The sequence below is a fragment of the Poecilia reticulata genome, chromosome 13 (genome assembly GCF_904066995.2).
Source record: "Poecilia reticulata chromosome 13, P_reticulata-male-v2, whole genome shotgun sequence".
In the NCBI taxonomy this organism is placed as follows: Eukaryota; Metazoa; Chordata; class Actinopteri; order Cyprinodontiformes; family Poeciliidae; genus Poecilia; species Poecilia reticulata.
The window spans coordinates 9,040,623-9,058,423 of NC_088842.1; the positions used below are offsets into that span (position 1 = coordinate 9,040,623).

General features: G+C 39.1%; 2 protein-coding genes and 1 pseudogene across 4 annotated transcripts; all 3 read left to right on the forward strand.

The window, feature by feature from the left end:
- Nucleotides 1-412: 412 nt before the first annotated feature.
- Nucleotides 413-6,190, forward strand: LOC103474266 (extracellular calcium-sensing receptor-like; annotated as a pseudogene). The gene is made up of 8 exons (XR_014090689.1): nt 413-1,912; nt 2,370-2,660; nt 2,753-3,042; nt 3,670-3,965; nt 4,238-4,443; nt 4,585-4,806; nt 4,881-5,004; nt 5,074-6,190. The product of XR_014090689.1 is annotated as an extracellular calcium-sensing receptor-like (transcript).
- A 1,235-nt stretch (nt 6,191-7,425) lies between these two features.
- Nucleotides 7,426-12,137, forward strand: LOC103474238 (extracellular calcium-sensing receptor-like). Of its 2 annotated transcripts, XM_008425071.2 has the most exons (7): nt 7,426-8,028; nt 8,143-8,432; nt 8,647-8,942; nt 9,726-9,931; nt 10,018-10,239; nt 10,318-10,441; nt 10,531-12,137. In XM_008425071.2, the coding sequence occupies exons 1-7, from the start codon at nt 7,771-7,773 to the stop codon at nt 11,427-11,429; spliced, it is 2,295 nt and encodes a 764-aa protein (XP_008423293.2). In that variant the 5' UTR covers nt 7,426-7,770; the 3' UTR covers nt 11,430-12,137. The 2 variants fall into 2 exon arrangements, with proteins under 2 accessions (XP_008423293.2, XP_081470697.1); XM_081614571.1 differs by having other exon boundaries at nt 10,018-10,441.
- Nucleotides 12,138-13,595: 1,458 nt separating this feature from the next.
- Nucleotides 13,596-17,436, forward strand: LOC103474267 (extracellular calcium-sensing receptor-like). Its single transcript, XM_081614573.1, has 7 exons — nt 13,596-14,144; nt 14,265-14,554; nt 14,657-14,952; nt 15,648-15,853; nt 15,948-16,169; nt 16,310-16,433; nt 16,535-17,436. Exons 1-7 carry the CDS (start codon nt 13,887-13,889, stop codon nt 17,431-17,433), a joined length of 2,295 nt encoding a protein of 764 aa, XP_081470699.1. The 5' UTR covers nt 13,596-13,886; the 3' UTR covers nt 17,434-17,436.
- Nucleotides 17,437-17,801: the final 365 nt, after the last annotated feature.

The window sequence follows — 17,801 nt, forward strand, 5'->3', positions numbered from 1 at the left end:
ATTATAACCAGTACTGACTAGTTGTTTTGATTTTAAATTAGTTTTGGAACCGGATTTTTGAAAAATTACTTGGAAAAAAGTGGTCTCCATGGATACAGTACATTGATTAAACAACAACACACTAAATTGTTAGTTTATTTTAACCAGTAGATGCTTAGATTTGAAATAAGTTTTGGAGCCAGTTTTTTGTAAAATTACCTGGAAAGAAGAGGTCTCCATGGATACATTGATTAAACAAAAGCATATTAAATTGTTAGTTTATTATAACCAGTACTTACTAGTCGTTTTGATTTTAAATTAGTTTTCGAACCGGATTTTTGAAAGATTATTTGGAAAAAAGTGGTCTCCATGGATACATTGATTAAACAATAACACACTAAATTGTTTAGTTAATGACTAGTTGTTTTGATTTGAAATAAGTTTTGGAACCAGTTTTTTGAAACATTACCTGGAAAACAGTGGTCTCCATGGAAACATTGATTAAACAAAAACATGTTAAATTGTTAGTTTATTTTAACCAGTACTGACTAGTGATAGTGGAGCGAGCAAAAACTAAATTGCGGGTCTACTACACACACATGTCGAAATCCAGCTTGTTTATAGGCGGACCAACAGCGCCACAGCTTAACGCAGTCAAATTAATTACAAAAATAAGAAATCATACAAATTCGAAAATATATTAAAGTCAAAACCCAGGGACGTTTTGTATCCCAAAGTCCATGTCTTTTTTAAACCGATGGTATGCCTTGGACATCGGCATTTTGATGGTCTTTGACCAGGTGCTACTGACAGGAAAGCCAGACGTGGCCTAAAAAATCAGTTTGTTTGGTGGCAGAATCCCAGACGGAGGCTGTGTGTTCAAATCTGTGGCAAACAACAGGATGTCCTGGAGAGGGCGATCTTTTTTTTTGTCCTGAAAAAGAAGCAATAAGTTGAGTTATATTACAATAACACTGTTATGAAAATACGCTTATGTTCTTACGCAGAAGAAGAAAAAGAGGGAGCCGTTTGTCTGGTCTGACAGTTGTTTATACAGACCAGTTTGGGGCCCACCCAGTACGTGTGAGGGATAAACCCACTAGCGATAGCCTTAAAGGGCGAAGCCTATACGAAATAGAACTGTGGGTCTCATCAGTGAATGTACTCATGTAGTTCTGTATTTTCACCATTTCCAAAAGCTGGTTATTGGGAATAGCAAAAGAAACTTTGCCTGATCGCCCAACTACACTAAACCCTAACCCCACTTTCTCTTTTTTTTATTCTGTAAAACAATAATGAGCATCCCCACAGCATGATGCTGTCAAATCCTAATTTATGAAACAGTTCTTTTTTGTTCTTTTTGAATTTCAGGTTTATATATATTTTTGTAAAGCACTTGTGGTGCCGGACGTTAAAACTGGCAGCTAAAAACAAACAGTCCATCCAAAAGATTTTGCCAATATAAAAAGCAAAGTTCGTTTAAACAGAGAAAAGAAAAGAAAATCTACACTGTAAGACTTAAACACACCACCAACGACTGCTGGGACAGAGCATGTGATTTTTGAGCAGAAATAACCCGACGTATAAAAGAGGAGGTTCAACCAGTAAAAGAGATAGAGGGAGAGAGAGATTCAAGCACTTGAGGAATGGAAATCTGGAGATCAGCTTTACGTTTATTGGAGTTGATGGCAGTAGTTGTCGCCGGTGGGTTTCTGGATGGTTTGAAAAACCGGAGTGGACTTGCAGAGGCTGGAAGTGGTGCCAGCGCCGAGACTCCATCTGTAGAATGTAGTCTGCAGGGTACGCCTCGTTCACCCGTCTACGCAGCAGACGGGGACTTTATCATTGGAGGTGTTTTCTCCATTCATTATCAACTTTACACAGTGATCTATAATTACACCACCAAGCCTGAGCCTCCAAGGTGCGCAGGGAGGTCAGTAAGATAAGAGGGAGAAATTGACAGGATGTTACAGATTTATGAATAGATTTATTTAGGATGCACAGACAAGGGCTTTTTTAAAACAATTCTGTGTATTTCTTTAGTCATATTGTGCAGAACTTTAAGTAGATGCTATTGCAACTTATTTTTGCTTCTTTACAAAAACGCACACTTTGATTTATTACTACTGGCCAGTAAATCTAAATATTACATGGTCAACATTGCTAGTTAGGAGTTTGACTCTTTCTAGCTGCCACATTGAAATTCACCTTAAGTTCTAAATAATGTGTGATTTCATACTTTGAATTCTCTTGGGAAAAATATTTTACTTGTCTTGGTAAAGAGGTAAAAATATGGCACCAAATGGATTCTGAGGTTGTTTTTTTCTTTTTTTTTTGGTATAAAGTTTCTGTGCAATTTCTTCAGATTTCTTTCTTTTTTTTCTGCTCAGTATTGATGCCCGGGAACTGCGCTTCTCTCGTTCAATGATCTTTGCCATCGAAGAGATAAACAATCGCATGGATCTGCTGCCATCAAACTCGGATATCAGATCTACGATTCGTGTGCGTCCGTGCCCGTTGCCGTTCACGTGGCGTTTCAGCTGTCAAACGGCCAGGACCCCGTGTTTTACAAAGGCACCAACTGTTCTCAGTCCGGCGTGGTGATGGCTGCCGTTGGTGAATCTGGATCTACGCCATCCATCAGCATGTCGCGCATCATGGGCTCTTTTAACATCCCTCAAGTAAATATTCATTTTCTTTGAATCTGAGGATGGAAAGAAATTAATTCGCTCCACATTAATCTTGTTTTTAAAGACATCATGTTTCGCTTTAGGTGAGCCACTATGCCACTTGTGCTTGTCTGTCAGATAAGCAACAATACCCAAATTTCTTCAGAACAATTCCCAGTGACCAGTTCCAAGCTGATGCCCTGGCCAAGCTGGTGAAACACTTTGGCTGGACTTGGATAGGAGCCGTCCACTCAGACTCGGATTATGGAAATAGTGGCATGGCGTCTTTTCTTGAAGCAGCTCTCAGAGAGGGGATCTGTGTGGAGTACATTGAATCTTTCTTTAGAACTGACCCAGGCAGCAAGATCCAAAGAGTCGCTGATGCCATCCGCAGGTGACACTTGTTGCATATGTCTGATTTTGCTGAACCTTCACTGCAACAACAGAAAATCTTACCAAGTATTTTTGTTTTAGTTTCAAGTGCAAATTTAACTTACAAGTATCTTTTCAGCTTGATATAGGAGCTTGTTTTTAAGTCAAAGATTTCTTAATATTGACGATAAAAGAGAAATTCTAAATGAAATGATCTGACTGGAGAACAAGACACTTTAATGTATAATATGGGAAAAATGTATAGTTCCACTGGTAGACAATTCCACTTCTAACTAGTACTTTTTCATCAATTTTAAAGAATTAATCACCTAAAACAACCAATTTCTTGAAAAAGTTACTTCTGAGTTAGTTTTGTCTTATTTCAAGTGTACTAAAATATTTGCGCTAGAAATTAGAACAAAAGTACTTTGCAAGATTGTGTATTATTGCAGTGTTTGCATAAAAGTCTGATGAGATTATAGTCTAATTGTGGAATTCTTGTACTTTTCATCCCCTTTGCATTTAAAAAAACGAAGATTCGAAAGATCTACTTTTATCATGAAATACCCATACGTTTACCTTTAGATTAGGCAGCATAAAATGTAAATTACAAATGACAATGTTTTTGCATTTTCATGTAATGTCACAGGTCAACAGCCAAGGTGGTTGTGGCATTTATTGCTTCTGGAGACCTGAGGGTCCTGCTGGAGGAGCTGGATCGCGCTCCTCCACCACCTCGCCAGTGGATTGGCAGTGAGTCCTGGGTGACTGACACTTTCATGGTCAGATACAGTTTCTGTGCGGGGGCCATCGGAGTTGCTATCCCACAGTCTGTCATCCCAGGCCTGAGAGACTTCCTCCTGGGTCTCTCTCCATCAGAAGTGGCTGCCTCCCCACTGCTTACTGAGTTCTGGGAGGATGCATTCAACTGCAGCCTGACAAAAAGTAAGAGCACTTTCCTGAATTCTGAGATGTTTTGTACTTATTATTTTTTTCACATAATATAAAAATACTGCCTGCTTTAAGACCAGACACAAAAAGTCTGCTATGTTTACATCCGGAACTGAATTTTCCACTTATACCAATTGAGTTTCAATTTTGTTTTCTTTCTTATAATTGTGAGGAAAAAATAGAACTGGGTGGTCAATGTTTAAGTCACATAAAATTGTGATAAAATGTTTTATCATTTGACATAAAACACTTGTTTGCGTCTTCAGATCCTGCTGCAAACAAGGGCATGTGTAACGGAACTGAAGACCTAAAAAGGCTGGAGAACCCGTACACCGAAACATCTCAGCTGAGAGTGACTAACATGGTGTACAAGGCCGCTTATGCCGTAGCGCATGCTTTTCACAACGCACTGTGTCGGAAAACAAACGCCACCATTCAGTGTGACAAATTCATCAAACTGAATGCAAGTCAGGTTAGTCCAAATGAAAACCAAAACTCTGAGTTTTTTCTTTTCTTTTATTATTATTATTAGTAGTAGTAATCATCATCATAATAATAATAATAATAATAATATTATTATTTTCTATCTGACATTGCTCCTTTCTTGTTCCAGATTTTTTCCGAAATGAAGAAAGTAAATTTTTCTCAAAATGGTTACCATGTCTCGTTTGATGCTAATGGGGAACCTGTAGCTGCGTATGAGGTGGTCAACTGGCAAACAACTGAGAGTGGAGGCACTGAGGTAGTGACTGTGGGTTATTATGATGCATCACTGCCAGGAGGACAGCAGTTCCAAATCAATAGGAACATAACGTGGATGGGGGGTGGATCACAAGTAATGACTGTAACAATTTAACAGAAGAGGAGTTTGTGTCTTAAACTAATATTTTAAAATTTTCTTGCTTACAGGCACCAGTCTCAGTTTGCTCAGAGAGTTGTCCTCCAGGAACTCATAAAGTGTTGCAGAAAGGAAAACCAATCTGCTGCTATGACTGTATACTATGTCCTGAAGGAGAGATCAGTAATATGACAGGTAGAATCTATTATTTTTCAAAATCATTAATTGTGTAACCAATAAAACCCTCTATGGTTTGATTTTTAGACTCGCCTGATTGCTTGCCATGTCCGAGAGAGTTCTGGTCAAATGCAAAGAGAGATGCTTGCATCCCCAAACCTGTGGAGTTTCTTTCCTTCGATGAAGTCCTGTCAATCATCCTGGCTGCATTCTCAGTCAGTGGAGCCTGTCTTGCCATTATTACAGCAGCGATTTTCTTTTACTACAGGGCCACTCCAATTGTCAGAGCCAACAACTCAGAGCTGAGCTTCCTGCTGCTCTTCTCTCTGACTCTGTGTTTCTTATGTTCACTAACTTTCATTGGAGCCCCCTCTGAGTGGTCCTGCATGCTGCGGCACACAGCGTTTGGCATCACATTTGTTCTCTGTATCTCCTGTGTTCTTGGGAAAACTATAGTGGTTCTAATGGCCTTTAAAGCTACACTTCCTGGTAGTAATGCTATGAAATGGTTTGGTCCTCCACAACAAAGAATGACTGTAGTATCTTTTACATTTATTCAGGCTGTTATATGTATCATATGGTTGGTTGTGAGTCCTCCCTTCCCAGTGAAAAATCTGACCACCTACAAGGAGAAGATCATCCTGGAATGTGCGTTAGGCTCTGCTGTTGGTTTCTGGGCTGTGCTCGGCTACATCGGCCTGCTGGCTGTGTTTTGCTTTGTGTTAGCTGTTCTAGCTCGGAAACTACCTGATAATTTTAACGAAGCCAAGATGATAACATTCAGCATGTTGATATTCTGTGCCGTCTGGATCACCTTCATCCCAGCTTATGTCAGCTCTGCTGGAAAATTTACTGTGGCTGTGGAGATATTTGCTATTCTGGCCTCCAGTTTTGGACTGATACTGTGTATATTTGCTCCAAAGTGTTTCATCATTTTGTTTCAACCAGAGAAAAACACCAAGAAATATTTAATGAACAAAAAATAATTTTTTCAGGTGGGTTCAAACAATGACCACGATTTCAGTTTGAGTAAAATTTTATATACATGTTGTCAGAAATGTTATCTTTTCTAAATTTCGACAAATGTCTTCTGCTTTTGTCTAATTCTGACACTGTCCATTTAACCTGTTGTTGACTTCTTTGACAAGTACAAAGTATTTGTTTACATCACAAACAAATAAAACTGTTGTCATTTTCGAAGAAATCTGATTTGTACGTTTTTCTTAAAAATGTCTTCTTGTTGTGACAGTATCATCTCTCTGCTTTCTGTTATACTGCCATTTGCAGAGATACACCGCTTGGACTGAAATACCAACTTGAGCCAGGAGGAGAGTCATAGCACTATGCTAAAACTGTGCTAATACAAAATAGTGGGTTTTTGGGGGGTTGAACTCACTACTAGTTATTTGTCGTTACAGCAGTGATGACACCATGAACAGCAAAACAGGAGCTGATGGACAGACTCACACAAACTGCATTTACGTTACCAAATGTCTGCTAAACCTCATCTATATTCTGCTAATATCAATAAAACAATTTTGCAATTGCTGTGTTTTGAAATCACACATGAATAAGTTAGTTCACGTAATAGGTCAAAACATCCAAGTTCCATGATCGAAGACAACAGTTGCTTCCTGTTGTCTTCGTTTTCATAGTTTGGGCCATCAAAAACCAAGAGTTTTTTTTTCAAAATTGGCGCGACTCCATGTTCCAAATTTATTTTCATATTGTGAAATTGCACAATTATGTCGTATTACAAAGCAAATCAAGTTTATCTGAATAAGAAAATACAAAAAAAAAACATATATACTACACTCCAAACTACTAAAAAATACCACCAAAAACACATAAGCAATGTTTATATGTGGTATAAATGAATAAAAGAAACAATCTAATATAAGAAAATGTAAAAGGAGTCAGAGAAGCAAACAGATGAGGTTGTCCCCTCATCAGGTAAATGGTCACCTGACGTATAATGGTAGAAGGCTTAAAAAGCTATAAAACGCATGTTTACTCCTACAGACTCTTGAGGAATGGAGATCTGGGCTGCTTTCAATGCTCTGGGATTGGCTGTTTGTTTGCTGGAGCTGATGTCAGTGTGTGGTCTGGGTGGGTCTGTGGATAGTCTGAGACAGAGGACAGAGTCCACAAATCCTCTCACTCAGGCTGGTGCACCGGTGCAGTGCACCCTGCAGGGCACGCCTCGTGTGTCAGCTTTCTCGAAGGACGGAGACTTTGTTATTGGAGGCATTTTCTCAATTCATTACCAACTTTATACAGTGATTTATAATTACACCACCAAGCCTGAGCCTCCCAGATGCACAGGGAGGTTAGTATGGAGAAGTGAACAACAAAAATGTGAAGTTTTGCTGAATTTTATTTTATTTTTTTTGCCATTTCATGTTGTAGGCTATATTAGAAAATGATTTATTTATTTTTTGTTATAATGAATGCTCTTCTAGCAATTAACATGACATTTGTTACCTCAAATAACAAAGAGGCCTCATTTAGGACAATGGGAAGAAAAAAAAACACTGACATACATTTAGGGTTTATAAACAAAAAAACAATATGTAACATTAAAAAATGTGAAATTGTGATCTTTTAAAAAAAATTCAGTATGATAATTTTCATTTGTTTTGAATTTGCAGATGAATTATGTCATCAATTGTTTTCTGTAAAGCCAGACCGATTTTTTGACTATTTGTTGCCAAGTTTTGTCTGAACATCAACCCTCTGGTTTTGTGCAGCTTGAACTCTCGTGTCCTGCGCTTCTTGCGCACAATGATCTTTGCAATTGAGGAAATAAACAACAGTTCCCAGCTGCTCCCCGGCGTCAGTCTCGGATATCAGATCTATGACTCGTGCATAGCGGTGCCGGTGGCCGCGCACGTTGCGTTTCAGCTGTCAAACGGCCAGGACCCCGTATTTCTCCAAGGCGGGAACTGTTCAGAGTCTGGAGTGGTGGCTGCTGTGGGAGACTCTGGATCCACTCCATCCATCAGCATTTCCCGCATCTTCCGTTCCTTCAGCATTCCGTTGGTAAGAAGTGCGAATTTATGGCACACTAAAATTCTAAATTGTATTTCTGCTTCTATTAAATCTTAAAAAAAAAAAAAAAAAAATTACGAATGGTTTGTTTAATTACTTCTTTAGGTGAGTCCATTTGCCACCTGTGCCTGTCTGTCAGATAAGCAGCAGCATCCGACGTTTTTCAGAACCATTCCCAGTGACCAGTTCCAAGCTGACGCGCTGGCCAAACTGGTGAAACACTTCGGCTGGACTTGGATTGGCGCGGTGCGCTCCGACTCGGATTATGGAAATTATGGCATGGCGTCCTTTCTCGACGCGGCGCTCAGAGAGGGGATCTGCGTGGAGTACTCTGAAGCCTTCTACCGGACCGACCCGCCGAGCAAGATCCAAAGACTTGCTGATGTGATCCGAAGGTTTCTGATCGTTTAAAATGTGACTTTTTGCAGACAGATTATATGATTATATGACAGAAGATTACTTTATGTGTTCGCCCTTGTCCATTTTCTCAGTTACATCGAAGCACAGATGCCTGGAGTTGATGTCTGTTTTCATGTATAAACAATAAGTCACAAAACTTTATGTTTTTAAAACATTCATTCATTTAATGTGTGTTTTTTGTGAACACAGATCAACAGCCGTTGTTGTTGTGGCCTTTGCGGCCTCTGGTGATATGAAGGTCCTGTTAGAGGAGCTGGCCCGGGACCCTCCTCCGCCTCGTCAGTGGATCGGAAGTGAGGGCTGGGTGACGGATCCTCTCTTGATGAGCTTCGGTTTTTGCGCGGGCGCCATCGGAGTTGCCATTCAACGAGCTGTGATCCCAGGGCTGAGAAACTTCCTCCTGGATCTCTCTCCCTCAGACGTGGCTGCGTCCTCAGTGCTGACCGAGTTCTGGGAGGACGCGTTCAACTGCAGTCTGACAGAAAGTGAGGAAAACAAGACACTCCGTTTAAAACTGTCATCTGTTCTATAAACGCGTTTTATGATAACAGATTACATCTCGTTTACATATTTAACCTGATGCATTTCTTTTAATATTCGTGAATGAAATCTTGGTTGGTCAATGAATCCAAAAGTTTTTTATTTTTATTTATTTTTTTTAGTCAACTTAATTTGTTTCAACTGCTGTTTTACAAAGTGGCTCATTTGTATTTCATTTAGTAATTTCTTGAATACAGTAATATATACTTAAACATATTTTTGAAGCTGTACTACTTCTACTGCTACTATGTTTGCTAATACTACTACTACTACTAATAATAATAAATGTCTCATTTTATACAAACATGTTTTAATGAAAATTAACCTTTTACTTTCTTAAAATATTTTTTGTAGCGTTTAAATAATTTTGGTAAGGATCAGTGATGGTTTCTGTGATTGAGTGTGTGCTTAGGTTTAAAAGTAGAATGCCACAAAAAGTGCTTATGTATTCTTCTTTATTCTTCTTGAAATGTATGCGACTGAAAAGTCCTGTGCTTTTGGTCATTTTTTATTCTAACGAACGAACATGACGTGAAGCAGGAGTGTTTCCGCTGTTCTAGAGACTCGAGACTGAAGACACACACTCACAAACTGCAAAACTAGGTGTCTGGCATTTGCATTCCTTTTGAGCTGCATCTAAACATATTGAACCCAAGTCCTAATGCTTAAAATTCAAGGTGAGTGTGCAAATGTTCTTTCACAAACTAAGATCATTTATTTGTTTCCAGATGCTTACTTGAACAAAAGAGTGTGCGATGGAACCGAAGACATTAAAAGGCTTGAGAACCCGTACACTGAGACGTCTCAGTTGAGAGCGAGTAACATGGTGTACAAGGCTGTTTATGCGATAGCTCATGCTATTCACAATGCGGTGTGTGAGGAAAGGAACGCCATCATTCAGTGTGACAAACTTGTCAGCTTAGAGCCAAAACAGGTCAGTTTGAGTGAAAAAGGTGATCTGAAAGTTTTTTTAAAAGTGAGTTGATTCCTTTCTCTCTGTGTTTCTTTCTTACTTCACAGGTCTTCACTGAGTTAAAGAAAGTGAACTTTTCCAAAAATGGCTATCATGTTTCTTTTGATGATAAGGGTGATCCTGTAGCTTTTTACGAGTTGGTTAACTGGCAAAGGAATGAAAATGGAGTTATTGAGCTGGTAACAGTGGGGTTTTATGATGCATCACTGCCGAGTGGAGAGCAGTTCCGTATCAATGGGAACTTAATCTGGCTGGACGGTGGAACACAAGTAAAGAGGCTAATGTTCAGAACTGCAATTGTTTGCTGTACTGGTGAAGTTGGTATTTTGACATTTTCTCTTTTACAGGTTCCAGTCTCAGTTTGCTCAGAGAGTTGTCCTCCAGGAACTCGTAAAGTGTTGAGGAAAGGAAAACCAATCTGCTGCTACGACTGTATACCGTGTCCTGAAGGAGAGATCAGTAATATGACAGGTAAACTCTTATTCTTTCACATGCATGTTTGCATAATTAAATAATTCCAAACTAAAAGTGCATTTGTGTTTTTTTGTTTTTTTGTTTAGATTCTCCTGATTGTTTCCTGTGCCATGATGAATTCTGGCCTAATCCGGAGAAAGAGGCTTGTTTCCCCAAACCTGTGGAGTTTCTTACCTTTGACGAAGTTCTTGGAATCACTCTGGTTGTATTCTCTGTTAGTGGAGCCTGTCTTACAGCTGCAGCAGCGGCGGTTTTTTTCCTTCACAGAACAACACCAATTGTCAGAGCCAACAACTCAGAGCTGAGCTTCCTGCTGCTCTTCTCTCTGACTCTGTGTTTCTTATGTTCACTAACTTTCATTGGAGCCCCCTCTGAGTGGTCCTGTATGCTGCGGCACACAGCGTTTGGCATCACATTTGTTCTCTGTATCTCCTGTGTTCTGGGGAAAACTATAGTGGTTCTAATGGCCTTTAAAGCTACACTTCCTGGTAGTAATGCTATGAAATGGTTTGGTCCAACACAGCAAAGGATGACTGTCATGTTTCTCACCTTAATTCAGGTTATAATATGTATCATTTGGTTGGTTGTGAGTCCTCCCTTCCCAGTGAAAAATCTGACCACCTACAAGGAGAAGATCATCCTGGAATGTGCGTTAGGCTCTGCTGTTGGTTTCTGGGCTGTGCTCGGCTACATCGGCCTGCTGGCTGTGTTTTGCTTTGTGTTAGCTGTTCTAGCTCGGAAACTACCTGATAATTTCAACGAAGCCAAGATGATAACCTTCAGCATGTTGATATTCTGTGCCGTCTGGATCACCTTCATCCCAGCTTATGTCAGCTCTCCTGGAAAATTTACTGTGGCTGTGGAGATATTTGCTATTCTGGCCTCCAGCTTTGGACTGATACTGTGTATATTTGCTCCAAAGTGTTACATTATTTTGTTTCAGCCGGAGAAGAACACCAAGAAATTTTTGATGAACAAAAACTAAACAAAAAAATGACAGACATTTTAAAACAAAACAGTATATTGGACAATATTGCACACATAAGGAATTTGGACACATAAGGAATTTTGAAATCATACTTTGGTTTATGATTCCACATCTTTCCCTTCTGGTGTCTTTCTTCACTAATAATTCTTTATGTGTAAAATGAAATATTAACAAGTATAATCAAACTACAGTAAATAGTTACGTTATTTTACAACATTCTGATTTCAGTTTGTATCACGTTTTAGTTGTTAAATAAAAATATATTTTAAAAGGAACCTGTTTAATGTTAGTGTAAATTCAATAACTGTGGTAAGGTGGGCAGATGTTTTTGGAACCATTTTGTTCATTTTTGAGAACATCAGATATAATGTTTTGCTTCAAGTTGCAAAAATATAATTCTTCTATATTAATTCAGTCTTTTTTATTCCTAGTTTCTTTATTTTTTAAAAATATATTTGTTTGAGGGTGTTACACAAAATAGATTTCTGGTTGTTTTTTTTTTAGCTTTACATCATGTTATAATGTTTATTCCCTCATCAAAAACATGCATGTTTGAGAAATTACTTAATTTCCTGTCACTGGCAACCATTCAGGGTTTCCAAAGTATTCATGAGCATGTGATTCCACCACTCTGCTCCTTCAGACTGGGTGACAGCAGCAATTAGCAAAATCACCTGGCAGAGCTGTGCAGCTGCTGAACTTATATGAAATACTTCTCAGTGCCACGCTGGTAAGAATGCTGTTAAAGGCTCGTTGTAATGACGCGCTGAGGGTGGAACGTCAGAAAGAGCAGGAACTTCTTAAAGAGACAAAGGCATAATTTAAAGGCATTAATTTCAAGGTCAAATTTCTTGTAAGTCATGTTTGACCTATACAGCATTTTTTATAACAACTGAAGGTAACATATTGATTGCGGTATAAAATGTCACCATATGGAAAATACACAATATTTTCCCTTTAAAGTTATCAAAGCTGCAGTAAGTAACTTTTATAAGTCATTGGAAAATCCCCAAACTCAGTCCCATAAAAAGTTTGTGGACAGATGACATAACTTTTTACTTTGCACAATGGCCAGCGGGGTCACACTGTGCTAAGCTTTTTTTTGTGTGTGTGTGGTTTCCTGAACTGACGGTCTGAAGGAACGGTCCTACTCTTCTTCCCCTTGCTGTCCGACCGTGACATTTGCCACGTTCCTCCTGAGCGTCGCGCTAAAACCATGGGAGTCAGTTACATCTGTTGTGGAGGAAAGGGTCAAATTTTAAATAAACTACTCTGAGATTCATTTGTAAGGAGACCCAAAATGTTTGGCCTAAGTCATTGAGGGTAAAATGTAACATTATCAAATATTAAGAAAATATGCTGAAACTTATATGTGTGCATTTATTTATAGGTACATATGGTAATTCTACATATAAAAACAATAATAGCTTAATCAAATTAAGTTAAAAACATCTGTTTTTTTTGTTTGTTTTTCTATAGAAATTTCAAGTTTCAGTAATTGTCCTTAGAACTAAAAACAAACTTGCACATGTGTCTTATCTCTGATGGAAAGTGAGTACGACCAAAGCCCAGGGGGGCGAGTGCATCTGCTGAGTGCATCTGCTTTTAGGTCATCTGACACAAATAACAGACTAGGTTTATAAATCTGGAGGCACACACTCAAATACAGACAATTAAATGATGGAAATCTGGCCAGCCTTCGTTGGTCTGAGATTAGCTGTTAGTTCGTTGGAGCTGATCTCTCTGATTGGCCTGGGTGTGTCTGCAAATGGCCTCACACAAAGGCCTGAGCCTGCGCATCCTCTGACAGCTGAGATGATTACCGAGGCTTCACCGGAGAAGTGTACCCTGCTAGGTACGCCTCGTGTGCCTGCGTTCTCAAAGGACGGGGACTTTGTCATTGGAGGCGTTTTCTCCATTCATTTTAAACTTTACACAGTGATTTATAATTACACCACCAGGCCTGACCCTCCGAGATGCACAGGGAGGTTAGTAAGAGGAAGAGGGGAAAAAAAAACAATTAATCAATGGATATGTTGTGACTTATTGCAATGTTTTGTGTTGTTTCATATATATTTCAACAAGTTTTACAACCCCATGCAATGTTTCTTAACCTCTGACATATAAGGCCCATGCTTATTTACTCATTTTTGAGTGTTATTTAGGGGATCCAGCTTAAGTTAAACAAAAAAAAATGTGAATAAATAGAATTTCTAATTATAAGTTGATTCCTAATATATTACAATGAAAATGCAAGAAGGATTTCTAATTCAAACTACAATTTTAAATATTTTTGGTGTTAACTGCATTGTCACATGAGCTGTTTTACACGTATTTATTTATTTTTTGCTATATTTAGTCAGTCATTTATATGATGTGACATTTCCTGACTCTGAGTTCACCTGGTCGATTTTGTGCAGTGTAAACCCGCGAGTTCTGCGTTTCCTCCGCACAATGATCTTTGCAATTGAGGAGATAAATAACCGCACGGAGCTGCTGCCGGGCATCAAACTCGGATATCAGATCTATGATTCGTGCGTCGCGGTGCCTGTGTCAGTGCACGTGGCGTTTCAGCTCTCCAACGGCCAGGACCCGGTGTTCAACAAAGAGGCCACCTGTTCACGATCCGGAGTGACAGCTGTGGTTGGAGACTCTGGATCCACTCCATCCATCAGCATTTCCCACATCTTCCGTTCCTTCAGCATTCCGTTGGTAAGAAGTGCGAAATTATCGCAAACTAAAATTCTAAAGTGTGTTATTGTATTAAATCTAAAAAAAAAAAAAAAATAATAAAATAAAAAAGACAAATGGTTTGTTTAATTTCTTCTTTAGGTGAGTCCATTTGCCACCTGTGCCTGTCTGTCAGATAAGCAGCAGCATCCGACGTTTTTCAGAACCATTCCCAGTGACCAGTTCCAAGCTGACGCGCTGGCCAAACTGGTGAAACACTTCGGCTGGACTTGGATTGGCGCGGTGCGCTCCGACTCGGATTATGGAAATTATGGCATGGCGTCCTTTCTCGACGCGGCGCTCAGAGAGGGGATCTGCGTGGAGTACTCTGAAGCCTTCTACCGGACCGACCCGCCGAGCAAGATCCAAAGACTTGCTGATGTGATCCGAAGGTTTCTCCGTCAACTTTTCTACTTTATTTGTTTTCTGACATAATTTTGTGGTAATTTCACATAAAGCTTTACAAGTGTAACACATTTCCAATGTCTCTGTAGCTCCACTGCCGCTGTCGTCGTGGCGTTCGCCTCTTCTGGAGATATGAAGTTCCTCTTGGAGGAGCTGGCTCGGGACCCGCCTCCACCTCGTCAGTGGATCGGAAGTGAAGGCTGGGTCGGTGACCCGTACTTGCTCAGTTTCAGCTTCTGTGCGGGCACCATCGGAGTTGCCATTCAGCAATCCGTCACCCCCGGGCTGAGAGACTTCCTCCTGGATCTCTCTCCCTCAGACGTGGCCTCTTCCTCCGCGCTGACCGAGTTCTGGGAGGAGGCGTTCAACTGCAGTCTGACACCAAGTAAGAAAATGGTTTATATCCTGTAAGAAACGCAGACTACGCCCTGTATGTATTCTAATTTATGTTGAATTATGTTCTAATTCGACATGATTGAACTGCATACTATGTGTTGTGTTAAATCCAATCTTTACAAGTGTATTTCAACTCATTTTTGCAACATTTCCATAAAAAAGCAAACCACATTTATTCATATAGCATCACATCTACATAAGGTAATGCACCGATGAAAAATCAATCTTGTACAAATGGGGAAAATGGAGTAATGTCAGAATCCTGATTTAAATAAGTTTAGCAGTTTCTGCACACTTTTTAGCTGAAAAACACACAGACTGCACATGGCCTTCCTGTGCTGTAATATTTCATTCGTTTTTATGTTATTTTTAGTACTGTCACTGAACTGAAATTCTTTTTGAATGAAATGTCGAATCAAATAACTGATGATTTTAGGTGATAAAGTAAAAGAAAAATCAGCAAGCAGAGGGTTTTCTTTTTAGTATACAACTTTGCGAAATACACACTAAAGCAGCAGGTTTTAAAATGATACACAATAGGACTTTAAATAGATTGCTTATATATTTTTTTATTGATTTTCTGGTTATTAATTAAGACAGCATGTTCTCTAAATTCAAGATAGTGGCTTTTTTTGACAAATTAAAAAAAAAAAATATATATATTTTTTTATGATCTGTTTTCAGATTCTGATCTGAGCAAAAAAATGTGTGATGGAACTGAAGATATTAAAGCCCTCCGAAGCCCGTACACTGAAACGTCTCAGTTAAGAATTAATAACATGGTGTACAAGGCTGTTTATGCAATAGCTCATGCCATTCACAGTGCAGTGTGTGAGGAAACAAACGGCTACACTCAGTGTGACAAACGCATCATTTTAAAGCCCAACGAGGTAGGATCAAGTAATTGTAGTAGTTACCCAAACATGATCTTTAGAAGCTACTGTTGTCATTTTCTCTCTGTTGTTTTTCTTTCTTATGACACAGGTTTATGCTGAACTAAGGAAAGTCAACTTTTCCCAAAATGGTTATCATGTGTCATTTGATGTTAATGGAGATCCAATGGCTTTTTATGAGCTGGTGAACTGGCAGAAGAGTGAGAGTGGAGTGCTTGAACCGGTAACAGTGGGATATTATGACGCATCGCTGCCGGTGGGTCAGCAGTTCCGTATCAATGGAAACTTAACCTGGGTGGAGGGTGACACACAAGTAAATATCACAGTTAAAAAGTTTATCAAATGAAAAATTAGTCACAATTACATGAGTCTAATTGTAAGAAATAACAAGAAGGTGGACATGGTCAGAAATTATTTTATTTAAACAGATGTTTTAACTGTGATTCTTTACAGGTTCCAGTCTCAGTTTGCTCAGAGAGTTGTCCTCCAGGAACTCGTAAAGTGTTGCAGAAAGGAAAACCAATCTGCTGCTACGACTGTATATCATGTCCTGAAGGAGAGATCAGTAATATGACAGGTAGAATCTAAAGTTTACATGCATATTTGCCTTAGACAATAGAAATAAAATAAAAAATGTCAAAAAATTTTCATATATATATACATATCGCTTTTTTTCAGATTCTCCTGATTGCTTCCCATGCCCTGAAGAATTCTGGCCAAATTCACAAAGGGACATATGTTTTCCCAAACCTGTTGAATTTCTTTCCTTTGATGAAGTTCTGGGAATCATTCTTGCCGTTTTCTCTGTCACTGGTGCATTTCTGGCTGTTACAGCAGCGGCTGTTTTCATTTACCACAAAACAACTCCGATTGTCAGAGCCAACAACTCAGAGCTGAGCTTCCTGCTGCTCTTCTCTCTGACTCTGTGTTTCTTATGTTCACTAACTTTCATTGGAGCCCCCTCTGAGTGGTCCTGCATGCTGCGGCACACAGCGTTTGGCATCACATTTGTTCTCTGTATCTCCTGTGTTCTTGGCAAAACTATAGTGGTTCTAATGGCCTTTAAAGCTACACTTCCTGGGAGTAATGCAATGAAATGGTTTGGTCCAACACAACAAAGAATGACTGTAGTGTGTTTGACCTTAGTTCAAGTTTTAATATGTATCATTTGGTTGGTTGTGAGTCCTCCATTCCCAGTGAAAAATCTGACCACCTACAAGGAGAAGATCATCCTGGAATGTGCGTTAGGCTCTGCTGTTGGTTTCTGGGCTGTGCTCGGCTACATCGGCCTGCTGGCTGTGTTTTGCTTTGTGTTAGCTGTTCTAGCTCGGAAACTACCTGATAATTTTAACGAAGCCAAGATGATAACCTTCAGCATGTTGATATTCTGTGCCGTCTGGATCACCTTCATCCCAGCTTATGTCAGCTCTCCTGGAAAATTTACTGTGGCTGTGGAGATATTTGCTATTCTGGCCTCCAGTTTTGGACTGATACTGTGTATATTTGCTCCAAAGTGTTACATTATTTTGTTTCAGCCGGAGAAAAACACTAAGAAATTTCTTATGAACAAAAACTAATCCCACATTATCAAAGACTTGAAAACACAATTACTTTTTAAGCAGAGGTGATGGCAACTCTCACTTTAATTTCAAAAAGTTCTATAATTTTAATACGTAGCATAATTTTAGTAAATTAAGACATTGCATATGACTACGCTAGACTGACATGATGTGGTTTGTATATGTGAAAAGCAAGGAACACATGTAGAAACAGGCAAGTTTTGCTGTAAGCATAAAAAATATTTGAAGTTTGGTGTGATTTAACTCTGATTTAAATTTTAAAATATGTATGTATTTTTAGTCGGTGTCTGTAAACATTTGGTTTCAACTGTATTTCCTATCTGTGATACGTGGCAGAATAACTTCCGGTTCAAAAGTCAAGTACG

What these genes read in the sequence shown, in the direction of transcription:
- LOC103474267 (XM_081614573.1), top strand. Translation starts at nt 13,887, where the DNA reads ATGATCTTTGCAATTGAGGAGATAAATAACCGCACGGAGCTGCTGCCG. An exon ending in TCATTTTAAAGCCCAACGAG is followed by an intron (nt 15,854 to 15,947) that starts GTAGGATCAAGT and finishes CTTATGACACAG; the next exon opens with GTTTATGCTGAACTAAGGAA. An exon ending in GGGTGGAGGGTGACACACAA is followed by an intron (nt 16,170 to 16,309) that starts GTAAATATCACA and finishes GATTCTTTACAG; the next exon opens with GTTCCAGTCTCAGTTTGCTC.
- LOC103474238 (XM_081614571.1), top strand. Translation starts at nt 7,771, where the DNA reads ATGATCTTTGCAATTGAGGAAATAAACAACAGTTCCCAGCTGCTCCCC. An exon ending in GTTCCTTCAGCATTCCGTTG is followed by an intron (nt 8,029 to 8,142) that starts GTAAGAAGTGCG and finishes TTACTTCTTTAG; the next exon opens with GTGAGTCCATTTGCCACCTG. An exon ending in CAACTGCAGTCTGACAGAAA is followed by an intron (nt 8,943 to 9,725) that starts GTGAGGAAAACA and finishes ATTTGTTTCCAG; the next exon opens with ATGCTTACTTGAACAAAAGA.